The 12,557-nt window shown below is 38.2% G+C and overlaps 2 protein-coding genes across 2 annotated transcripts; both read left to right on the forward strand.

Moving 5' to 3' along the window:
* Positions 1-3,301, forward strand: LOC116204716. Its single transcript, XM_031536967.1, has 6 exons — positions 1-160; positions 434-532; positions 626-866; positions 992-2,345; positions 2,466-2,570; positions 2,966-3,301. Exons 1-6 carry the CDS (start codon positions 1-3, stop codon positions 3,299-3,301), a joined length of 2,295 nt encoding a protein of 764 aa, XP_031392827.1.
* A 5,980-nt stretch (positions 3,302-9,281) lies between these two features.
* LOC116201319 (chlorophyll a-b binding protein 3, chloroplastic-like) lies at positions 9,282-10,405 on the forward strand. Its single transcript, XM_031532522.1, has one exon. The coding sequence runs from the start codon at positions 9,335-9,337 to the stop codon at positions 9,719-9,721; it is 387 nt and encodes a 128-aa protein (XP_031388382.1). The 5' UTR covers positions 9,282-9,334; the 3' UTR covers positions 9,722-10,405.
* Positions 10,406-12,557: the final 2,152 nt, after the last annotated feature.

The following is a 12,557-nucleotide window of genomic DNA, read 5'->3' on the forward strand; positions in this document are numbered from 1 at the left end:
ATGGCGGACGAGGCAATTCACAACCACCCTAATGCCGAAGAGCAAGAGGTGGGCTCGATTCAAGCACTGGAGCAGAGGATCAAAAGGATGGAGCGGACTCTCGAGCAGAGGTTTGAGCAAAGACTAGACCAGAGGTTCAAGGAGCTACGTACCATGCTTGGTGCTTTAAACTTGCGCGCTGACTAAAATGTGGTAGACGGCGATTAGGCACAGCGAGTTTTTCCTTGTGAGCCACCCGTTGTTCAATGTGTTCCCTGTAGGATCCAATATTATGAAGATTCAGATGAGGAGAGTGGAGTTGCATACGATCGATTTGTTCATCAACGAAGGAATCAAAGAAATCGCTAGGATGCTGGAGACCTTCGTTTGAAGGCCGATATTCCCGTTTTCAACAAATGCTTAAACATCGAGGAATTCTTGGATTGGCTTTCAGAAGTCAACCGGTTCCTCGAATTCGCCGAGGTTCCCGAGAAGAAGCACGTGAAGCTGGTGGCATACCGATTGAAGGGAGGAGCATCTGCTTGGTGGGATCGTGTGCAAGAGAACCGAGGACGTGTAGGGAAGCAGCCCATCCAAACTTGGGAACGCATGAGGTGAATGTTGAGGGCTAGATTTCTTCCTCCAGATTATGAGCAATATTTGTTCATGAAGTACCAGAGGTGTGTGCAAGGGTCGAGGTCCTTCCATGATTACACGGCGGAATTCTTAAGGTTGGCGGAGCGTAATGCACTAAACGAGTCAGAGAGCCAACAAGTTGCCCGGTATATGGAAGGTTTAAAGCCAACTATTCGGGACAAGATTGGCGTGCAGATGGTAGCAACGGTGGAGGATGTTCGAAGCTTAGCTCTCAAGGCTGAGATGATGACGTAAGACAGGGGAAATTCATACCGTAGGAATTATGCAGAATCATCACAAACCTCTACAGAAAGAAGCCAAGCTACTAAACAACCCGGATTAAACAAGCAAGGTCCATGAAATTTCGATAAATCAGCTGGCAAAAAGTTGGTGACCGAGACTCGAGCTTCGAGGAAACAAATTCTCTTGCCAAGCAATTCATAGCAAAGTGCTTCAAGTGCAACCAGCCGGGTCATCGATCGAGTGATTATCCTCAACGAAAGGCTATTGCCTTGGTGGAGCATGAGGAAGATGTTGAAGATGTGTTTTGCGATCCTGAGGAAGAGGAAGAATACAGCGGTGATGATGATTATGAGCAGACATACATGGTTCGGAAGTTGATGCTCACACTTAAGCAAGAAGACCAATTCCAGAGAAATAAGATATTTCATACTAGGTGCAACATTCATTCAAGCACTTTCAGCTTGATTATTGACAGCGGAAGTCAAGAGAATATCATAGGAAGAGCTATGGTTGAGAAGCTAGAGTTGCCAGTTGAGAAGCACCCAAATCCTTATTCGATTAGCTGGATAAAGTCAGTGGGTGATATCCGAGTGACCGAACGATGTAAGGTTCCTTTCTCCATTGGCAAATATCAAGATGAGGTGTATTGCGACGTTGTGGATATGGAAGCTTGCCACCTATTGTTTGGGAGACCTTGGCAGTATGACACTGATGCACAACACCATGGCAAAGAGAATGTGTATCAGCTCGTAAAGGAAGGGGTACGCTACACCCTAGTACCCTTATCAGAAAAACCTAAGCCCAAAGCTGTCCCAAAAGTGAAGGGTAAAGCATTTTTGATAGAGACTCATTCGGAGCGGGAGATTGAAGCTGATTTTAAAGAGTCAAAGGAATTGCATGTGCTGATTGTGAAGGATTTACCTTCACAAAAGCAAATCGTGGAGGTGCCAGAGGAAGTGAAGCCCCTACTTGCTGAATTTGAAGAGATCATCCCTGAGGAGTTGCCAGATGGGTTGCCTCCAATGAGAGATATTCAGTACCAAATCGACTTGATGCCTAGAGCCAGCTTACCTAATCTGCCCCATTATCGCATGAGTCCACACGAGAGTGCAATACTCCAGGAGAAAGTAGAGGAACTGCTAAGAAAAGGTCATATTCGGGAGAGTTTGAGTCCATGTGCCGTGCCTGCATTATTGACTCCGAAGAAAGATAGGAGCTGGCGTATGTGTGTCGATAGCAGGGCCATTAACAAGATTACGATGGGATACAAGTTTCCCATTCCAAGGCTTGATGATATGCTGGATCAATTACACAGGGTGGTAGTGTTCTCCAAGATTGACCTTCGAAGTGGATACCACCAGATTCGAATTCGTCCAGGAGATGAGTGGAAGACTGCATTTAAAACTAGAGATGGGCTTTATGAGTGGTTGGTAATGCCATTCGAGTTGTCGAATGCCCCCAGTACGTTTATGCGTTTGATGAATCAGGTACTCAAACCTTTTTTTGGCCGGTTTGTAGTTATCTACTTCGATGATATTTTCATATATAGCAGATCGACCGATGACCACCTCATGCATCTATGTGAGGTATTGACTGTGCTGTGGAAGAATAAGTTGATTATCAATCTTAAGAAGTGCAATTTTATGACGTCACGCTTGTTGTTCCTTGGGTATATAGTAAGCTCAAAAGGCATTCGGGTTGATGATGAGAAGGTCAGCGCAATTAGAGATTGGCCTAATCCAAAAACGGTTGGAGAAATAAGAAGTTTCCATGGCCTAGCAACATTCTATAGACGGTTTATACGTGACTTCAGTACGATCATGGCCCCAATCACCGAATGTTTGAAGAAGGGGAGGTTTAATTGGGAGAAGAAGCAGAAGCTAGTTTCGCATTAATCAAGGAGAAGTTATGCTCAGCTCCAGTTCTAGCATTGCCATGTTTTGAGAAACTATTTGAGGTGGAATACGATGCTAGTGGTGTTGGCATTGGAGCTATTCTATCACAAGAGAAACGGCTAGTCGCATATTTTAGTGAAAAGCTTAGCAATGCCCGTTGAAGCTGGTCAACCTATGACAAGGAATTCTATGCTTTTTTCCGCGCGTTGAAGCATTGGGAACATTATCTTATAGGCAAGGAGTTCATTTTGTACTTTGATTACCAAGCACTGAAGTATTTGAATAGTCAGAAGCGGATCAGCAGTAACATGCATGCTCAGTGGACTACGTTTCTTCAAAAGTTCCCTTTTAAAATAGTACACAAATCGGGTGTGCAAAACAAGGTTGCCGATGAATTAAGCAGGCGTGCAGCACTATTGACAATGTTGAGAAGCGAGCTTATCAAGTTCGAAGAATTTAAGGAGCAGTACGCGGATGATGAGGATTTTGGTCCAAGGTGCAAAATCGCCAAGCGGCTGGAGAGTTTCACAACCATGAGGGATTTCTGATGAGAGGTAACCAGCTTTGCATTCCTCATTCATCCCTCCAAGAGAAATTGATTAGGGATTTACATGGTGGAAGACTAGCTGCACATCTTGGACGTGACAAGACCGTAGCTGTTGTTTTGGAAAGGTTTTATTGGCCTAAATTACGTCGTGATGTGGAGAAGTTCGTCCGGAGGTGCCATACGTGTCAGACTTCTAAAGGACAGAAGCAAAACACCGATCTCTATCTACCATTGCCGGTACCTGAGGATATATGGGAGGATTTGTCAATGGATTTCATATTGGGGTTGCCTCGTGCTCAACGGGGTATGGATTCCATCTTTGTTATTGTGGATAGATTCTCGAAGATGGCACACTTCATACCGTGCCGAAAAACTTCAGATGCTTCAAGTGTGGCTCGATTGTTTTTCAAAGAGGTGGTTCGTTTGCACGGTGTTCTTAAGTCCATCGTTTCAAATCGAGACACCAGGTTCCTTAGCCATTTTTTGCTTACCTTATGGAGAATGTTCGATACTTCATTAAAGTTCAGTAGCACAGCTCACCCACAGACAGATGATCAAACGGAATCGATGAATAGGACCTTGGCAAATATGGTTCGTAGCATTTGTGGAGAAAAATCGAAGAAATGGGATTTCGCTCTTGCTCAAGCCGAATTTGCCTACAATAGTGTCGTTCATAGTGCTACTGGGAGGTCTCCATTCTCCATAGTTTATCAAAAGGTTTCAAAGCATGCTATCGATTTGATCAAGCCACCAAAGACCTACAAAGGCAATGCTGCAGCTGAAAGCACGGCAAAGGAGGTGCAATCAATGCAGCAACAAGTTCATCAAAGGCTGGAAGCTACGCGAAGTATAAGAAGGCCGCCGACAAGCATCGCAAGGAGCGACTCTTTTCAGAAGGGGATATGGTGATGGTGTTTCTTCGGAAAGAAAGATTTCCAGTTGGAAGTTATAACAAGCTGAAGTCGAAGAAGTATGGTTCATACAAGGTGTTGAAAAAGATAAATGACAATGCGTATGTCATAGATCTTCCCGAGTCCATGGGTATTTCACGCACATTCAATGTAGCGGACATTTACCCCTACTATGATTCGAAGGAGCCATTATATCCTGAGTTCAGCACAAGCTCGAGGCCGAGCTTTCTACAAGAGGGGGAGACTGACTTGGAGTCCCGCCCAAAGTGACAGCCCATATTCTAGAAGACTCCAGCTGCTACTAGAGGAGAATATTGCCATAGTACAATTTCTCTTAATTAGATATTGTTTCCTATATTAACTTGAGTCAGGAGTCTGAAGTTTCCTGTTTCAGATTATTTCATTGTTCCATTTTAGGAAAGTAATCTAGAGGAGTATAGATGTCAGTTTCCTATTCTATAATCAATGGAGGTGTGTTCCCTCTATATATAGGCTATTCACCTCATTGTAAGGAGATACCTCAGAAACACCTATTGATGAATAATACTTTGAGTTTGCCATAACTCTTTCTTTTCAGCATATCGTTAGGGTTTAGCCGTGTTCTATTCCCTTCGAGTCTAAATTCAGATTTAGGTGCGAGAAACAGTGATTCGCGCTGCGTCACTGATAAATTCAGTTTTTCGCTGCCTTAACGGTTCATAACATCATTAGATTTGTGAATCCACTAAATTGAAAATTCCATGCCGGTGTTCATTGCATAATAATTGAAACATTTCTCGCATTGGCCGTAATGAGGGTTATAGGATCTAATTGTACGGGATGCATAGGCTATAAACTGACCTGATCATTATAGGGTACATGATGCAATTGTCAATGTCTTACGTTCTGAATACTTTATGTCACCTTTATAACATGTGTTTGGTTTTAGAGTTAAGTAGAGTTGAGTTTTGATTTTAATTGGGTTGTAATGATTGTGTTGTTGAATTATGAGAAAAAATGTGAAAAAGTAATGAATAGTTGAGAGAAAGTAATAATTGTATTGTTAAATTGTAAAAAAAGTAATTGATAGTTGAGAAAATTTAATATTAAAAATTAAATTGAATGGTTAAAAAAATTGAAGAAAAAGGGAAAAGAAATAATTGTGTTGTTGATTTTTGTTGTGTAATGAGTAGAGTTAAAAATTTAAAAACTTGATTGCAAAGCCAAACGGATAATGTTTCTTTCTCAGTTAATATAGGCTTAGAGATACGAGAAAGGAAATAAAGGGAGATAGGTAATTCCATTCGATAAAAATTGAATCTCAAACCTCTTTATTTCTAACCAAAAAAAAATATATATATATATATATACTAACTGCACTATTCATGCCTCTCTTATTTTATCTTTTTTCCCATTTATATCCACAAAAAATATTTCCTTTGAGTCTTTAACCCCATACATACAAAGAAGTCTGCACGCAACCACAAATTAATCTCTTAGTGAAATTATATTTTGAATACACATTTATATATCTATATAATTTAAAATTAACTTAACTTTCTTGAATATTTATTTGTTATCATGTGTCACTTAATCTCTGCCTACACATATGTCCATATAATTTAAATTGGGTGAAACCCGCGCATTACGTGAAATACTTGAAACTAGAATTATAAATTGTTTCCAATAGCTAATTAACACGTAAAGTTGCCTATACACAGATTGAATTATAAACCTCAAATATGTCTTTTGTTTAAAATTTGTTTTTAGAGCTAAAGAAAGAATATTGTTAGCCCGACGATCATAATAATATGCCCGAATATATCCTACTTAATCATAGTATTCTATGCAATATATTGTATAATTGTACGACGACGTACTAAGCAACTCGGTTCACACCATCCATAAGTTTCCAATATATGCAAAACATTACATAAAATATTGTCATAAGTAGAAATAATCTCACCATGATAACCAAACAACCCAGTTTACACCATCCATAAACTCCAAATATATGCACAAAATTACGTAAAAAAAATTACATAGAAAAAATGACTATATATTTCATTTCAAAAAGAGAATAAAATTTAGAGATCTTGAGTGAGGTTGTGCTATCCAGGCATAGGTTATTATAGGCATAGTATGTTCTGAAAACGAAGCATCTATAACTTACTTCCATAAAATACAATGAATTTTCTATTACGCAAATATGAATTGAATGTGGACAATAAACGAATAGTAACATATATTCAAAGTATCCGCAAATGTGAGAATATAAAGCATCAAAATTCAATGAATTAGCTTAAGAAATGGATGGATAAACGAATCATCTTCTTAGAAATTTAATTTTTCAAGTATGCTAAGAGACAATTAACCACGATGGAAGGTTTGCAAAAGACGACGTCTCATAAGTTTTTTTTCGGTTTTTATATATTATAATAGATTCAATCATATTATGGTACTTGAGGATAAATGAAAATAAAATAAATGAATAAAAAAGTTGAAAAGAAAATGAAAAAGATGAAAGAAAAATAAAAAGAGGGAATCAACCACAGAAGGACAATTAAATTTGCTCTCTGTGGGACTTTTCATTAGCTAAATTAGATAAAATATGTTCTCTGTGGAACTTTTTATTATCTAAATTAGATCCGCATCTGCGTTACGTGCACTGAAACACGCATGTAATTTAAATCAAATATAAAGTTTCATACATAAAATGGGCATAGGTTAAAACTTAAGAAAAGGAAAATACTTTGGAACTTTTATCTTTATATGACTTGCTCAACCATGTAAGATCGGTTCTATTAAAAGAAAATTTGTGGTAAATTTTAAAAGATAAAAAATTGAAAATAATTAAGCTAACACAGAGAAATAACTGTAAGAAATTAGAAAAGGTTAGTGCAAGGTGGAGAGGTCACATGTGTGGGAAGGAAGGTGAGGAGAGAGGCGTGCGCTTTAAGCCTTTAAATTATGAGTAGTTTTTTAATTTTTACTCTGCATTCAATGTATTTTATTAATTTTCTTCAAATGAATGCTAATAGGGACAATTATGCAAAATGGAGAGAAAGTAACCCATGGTCACAGGAATTTGATGCAGTGGCGCTCTCAACCTCAGACTAAAAAAGTTCGATTTTTATGAGTGCATTTCCCATGCAACCATATTTTTCTTCTCTTATTTATCTCATTTTAGGTGCATCTCATTTGTAATCGAATGTATATATATATATACACACACAAAATTTTATCCTCAAAGGGTTTAAAAACTCATATTTTTTGTATTTTCATGGCAGATGTGATGCCCAGAAACTATCTTAGCCATTCTTTTATGTACAGATTTTTCTTCCATCTACCACAAATATCTTCTCATGCCATCACCACTCACAAGTAAGAGAGCCCTCTTCATTTCTATGTTCACTGCTTTCTCAAAACAGTGGGATGTCATACTCACCAAGCAATCTGAACGGGCAAAAACGTAAATCAAACGCATTGAACCACGAGATGCGTTCGCCAACTGTGCTATGTGATGCAAATCGTAGCACAACTTCAATAGATCTAGTTCAAGTTCTAATTGGACCGGTTATGCGAGCACGAACAAAGAAGTTTAAAGACACACTCAATGGCCTGATTCAAGAGGTTTGGGCTCAAGCAAATTCGTGGAAGTCCATTTGGACATGAACCACGTGATCAACAAAGATTCTAGCCAGGTCTGTGATTCAGAGAATTAATTCCATGATAATATCATTTTCTAGAAGTTTCTAAAATATTTGTTGAAGTTAAGAGAAGATATCATCAAATTTGTTTAAAGTTTAAATCTCATGGAGATATTCTAGGGATATTTAGATTTCTGCTCCGTTTAGTTTCGCAGTTAAAATCACAAAAATTTTAACTTTAACTTTAACTCAACACACTACACAACAAAAATACACATTTCTCAAGTCAAAAATTTTAACTTTAACTTTAACTCAATATACTACACAATCATTTGTCATTTTTCATAATCAAAATCAAAATTACTTTAACTCTGAAACCAAACGCACTATTCATATCTTTATAGATTAAGTTATATCTCTATAAATATTTTAGATTTTATTTTCCTTACTTTACGATGAGATATGGCCAGATTAGGATTAGTTTTGGTCTATGTATACTCAGCTTAGTCAATTTTTATAAGGAGGAATATTTAGAAAATTGTGAGAGTATTCTCTTTGGTTCTTGAAGAACTAATTCGAACTTATCGGAAATTTCCTGACATTCATCATCGACTTATCAAACGGATTTCCACTACCGTTTGTGGCGTCTTCCTATACCGAGGTTCTTGTTTCGCAATAAATAACGGGTTGAGGTCAGTTATACCAAGGTTCTTGTTTATGTCGTAAAATACGGGTCACAGGTTTGTCTATCAATTCAGATTATAGCGATCTTGGGATCCTTTTGTTGTTGGGTCTCGTCATTCTTATCAAACGGATTTCCACCACCGTTTGTGGCTTCTTCCTATACCGAGGTTCTTGTTTCGCAATAAACAACGGGTTGAGGTCAATTATACCAAGGTTTTTGTTTATGTCGAAAACAATGGGTCGTAGGTTTGTCAATCAATTCTGATTATAGAACGATCTTGGGATCCTTTTGTTGTCTCCTCATTCTTGGCGAAAATCGCATCAAAATCAAATCGACGCCTAAGGAAAAATCAATCGAAGCCAATTGGAGGCTGGCACCTCTTGGCCTCATTGTAAAACAAGTACTTAGTTTGAAGATTTCTATCATTGTGTTGGACACCAGTTCTTACTATTAGAATTTTATTGTTGATTCCTTACATTTCTAGCGGTGCCATGAAAAATCCTGGGTCGAAATTTCTCATCCGTAGAATTTCTTCAAATCATGCCTGAGATATTTCCTTTTTCCATTTTTTTCCTTCAATTTTTCAATTAAAAGGAAATTGGTGGGTAATAGAGTGCCAAGGGTGACATACAAGAAACAAAGGAAGAATCTTCAGCCCCCAATGAAATGAGAGATATGGATATCACAAGATAAGAGATACCGACCTTCATTCTCGCTATATATACCTACCACATTATGTAGCCCACTTCACAGCTCTCAATATCTAATATGAATCTGAAAAGAGTAAACCCCCCACAGAACAAGCAACAATGGCCGCTTCCGCTTCCACCATGGCTCTATCCTCCCCGTCGCTTGCCGAAACGGCAGTTAAGCTCTCCCCGGAGATCCTCGGAACTGGCCGGGTCTCCATGAGAAAGACTGTGACCAAGCCTGTCTCATCCAGAAGCCCGTGGTACAGCCCCGACCGTGTTAAGTACTTAGGTCCGTTCTCTAGCGAGCCCCCGAGCTACATGACTGGCGAGTTCCCTGGTGACTACGGGTGGGACACTGCGGGGCTCTCTGCCGACCCCGAGACCTTCGCCAAGAGCCGTCAGCTCGAGGTGATCCAGTACAGGTGGGCCATGTTGGGTGCCTTAGGATGTGTCTTCCTAGAGCTCTTGGCCAGGAACGGAGTCAAGTTTAGTGAGGCTGTGTAATTCAAGGCTTGTGCCCAGATCTTCAGCGAGGGCGGGCTCGACTACCTAGGAAACCCAAGCCTGATTGACAAGGAGTCCAGCTGATATGATCCAGTTAGAAGACCCTTCGCAAGGGCATGAAGAAGAATCCAAGGATGACAGGGTCGGGCATGAAGGCGAGCTTTGGGATAAGCATGTGCCAGCTAGAGCAAGTACAAGAGCACGAGCCAAGCGAATCCAACAAGTCATGCAAAGGCTGTTATTGCATGTCCATGAAGGAGAAGTCGAGCTCTTGGGCGAGCTGCATGTGCAACAAGAAGCCACGACCGTTCATATCCTAGAAATCTATTTAGAAGATGATTTCAGTTTATAAGGGCTGAATTTAGTTGTTTTTCAATTACTTGGGCCTATTTCATTTTTGGGCTCATTACACTTAGGATTTATTTTAGTCCAGTCCAATAGCCCAATTAGGTTATCAACTAGTATTTCTTTATAAATAGGCATGTGGCCTCCCTAGAGAAGAGAGATCAGTTTTCATTCAACTTTGTGAGAGAGATTTTCTCCGAGCTGTTGCTCAACAACTTTGCGGATATTGCAAGTGTGATAACTTGTGATTCCCGACAGTTATAATATTGGTTTCTAGCTCTTTATAGTTAGCGAGTCAATATTCCGTTCATAATATTGGTTTGTGGCTCTTTATAGTTATCGGGTCAATATTTCCTATTCTTGAAACCTTCATTGGATAATCCCGGGTTTGATCGCATTTTATTGTTGTTAGGTCTCGCAGCAGGTTCGTCGAGGTTCGCATTATTTTGTATTAGAGCTTTGGCTCCAATCCAGGTTTCACCTATCCTATTTCGTTTTTTTGTTATCCATTATTCTTAAGGTTCGTAAATCGTTGATAGAAGTTCTGATTTTTGTTAGCTGATTCTAATTGTCCTGAAGAACCCTAAAGTTTCAGTTTATCTTATTGGAGATCCAAAAAAAAAAAGAAAATTCGTCCAAAAAAAATATAGAGAAAAAATAGGAAAAAAAGAAGAAAAAAAAGTTAAAAAAAAGGAAAGAAAATAAAAAAGAAAGGAAAGAGCAATTGTTTGCGAAATCTTAACTTTTGGGGTGGAAGCAGATTCCTTAGATATCACTGCTAATCAAGTGAAGTAGGAAATTCCAAAAGTTTCCAGTTATTTTCTTCCATATCTGTCATTATTCCTGAATTACCTTCCTTTATATATTCTTGTTTACTTTGATGGACCATTGGCATATAAAGTGACGTTGAGACATCAAATATTATTTCCTTTCAATTGAATATTTTCCTATCATATTCCTTTCTTGTCTCTTAGAATCATTCATTCCTTCCATTTCGATACTTTCCATAAATCTCTTGTTTCCTTATTCCAACAAATCTTCCTTGTATATCTCAGTTGTTTCGTTAACTTCATCTACCACATTATTTCCTTTCTCATTTAGGTTTGGATCCTAAATTTGATTCAATTTCTAGAATTAATGATTATAAGTGCTTTATCAACTGATTTTACTTTTGCAATTGAATTCCTTAATTTCTTAGGAACTTTGAGGAGAAAATCTAGAGAGAAAAAAAAAGGCAAGAGTGGTGAGTATATCAGAGGTTAAAGCCTAAAATTGAGTGTGATGCAAATCATAGCACGACTTCAAGGGATCCAGTTCAAGTTCCAATTGGACCAATTACGCGAGCATGAGCAAAGAAGTTTAAAGATGAACTCAACGACCTGATTCAAGAGGTTTGGGCTCAAGCAAATTCGTGGAGGCCCATTAGACATGAATCACGTGATTCACAAAGATCCATCAACATGATTCAAGTGATAGAATATTCCGGACAATGCTAAATTCAACAAGTGTTTAAGGAAGCTTCTAGAATATTTGATGATCAAGAGAAGATATCATCAGATTTGTTTAAAGTTTAAATCTCATGGAGATATTCTAAGAATATTCCCCGTTTGGATTCAAAGAAAATTAATTTTAACTTTAACTTTAACTTTAACTCAACACACTATACAACAAAAATACACATTTTCCAATTCAAAAACTTTAACTTTAACTTTAACTCAACACACTACACAACAAAAACACACGTTTCCCAAGTCAAATTTATAATCACATCTCATTTGTCTTTTTCCACAATCGAAATCAAAGTCAAAATCAAAGTAACTTTAACTCTGAATCCAAACGGCCCCTAGATTTCATATTTTTATAGATTATGTCATATCTCTATCGATATTTTAGGTTTTATTTTCCTTATCTTTAGGAGGAGATATAGCCAGATTATGATTACTTTATGTCTATCTATATTCATCTTAGTGAATTTTAATAAAAAAAAGAACATTCAGAAAATTGTGAGAGTATTCTATTTGGTTCTTGAAGAACTAATTCGAACTTATCGGAAATTTCCGTAGCGTTCATCATCGACTTATCAAACGGCTTTTCACCACCGTTTGTGGCGTCTTTATCGACTTATCAAACGGCTTTCCATCACCGTTTGTGGCGTCTTCCTATATACCGAGGTTCTTGTTTCGCAATAAACAACGGGTTGAGGTTAGTTATACCAAGGTTTTTGTTTATATTGTAAACAACGGGTCAAGGGTTTGTCAATCAAATCTGATTGTGGAACGATGTTGGGTTCCTTTAGTTGTGGGGTCTCGTCATTCTTGGCGGGAATCCCATCATTTGGTATCAGAGCATCAGACTCCAAATTAGGTTTTCGTTTCAATTTGCTGAGCTTCGTTTCGTCATGTTTGTTCTTTCTAGATTGTTATTAGTAAAAAAAATTGGTTAAAAAAACGAAAGTAGGCCCAAAAAAAAAGGAAAGAGCTGAACAAAAAAA

This window comes from Punica granatum, chromosome 1 (genome assembly GCF_007655135.1).
Source record: "Punica granatum isolate Tunisia-2019 chromosome 1, ASM765513v2, whole genome shotgun sequence".
Lineage (NCBI taxonomy): Eukaryota > Viridiplantae > Streptophyta > Magnoliopsida > Myrtales > Lythraceae > Punica > Punica granatum.

Bases quoted from the DNA above. Each gene is read 5' to 3' on its own strand.
- LOC116204716 (XM_031536967.1), top strand. From the start codon at position 1: ATGGCGGACGAGGCAATTCACAACCACCCTAATGCCGAAGAGCAAGAG. The intron at 533-625 runs GTGTGCAAGAGA...TTCTTCCTCCAG, and splicing joins AGCATCTGCTTGGTGGGATC to ATTATGAGCAATATTTGTTC. The intron at 867-991 runs GTAAGACAGGGG...TCGATAAATCAG, and splicing joins CTCAAGGCTGAGATGATGAC to CTGGCAAAAAGTTGGTGACC.
- LOC116201319 (XM_031532522.1), top strand. From the start codon at position 9,335: ATGGCCGCTTCCGCTTCCACCATGGCTCTATCCTCCCCGTCGCTTGCC.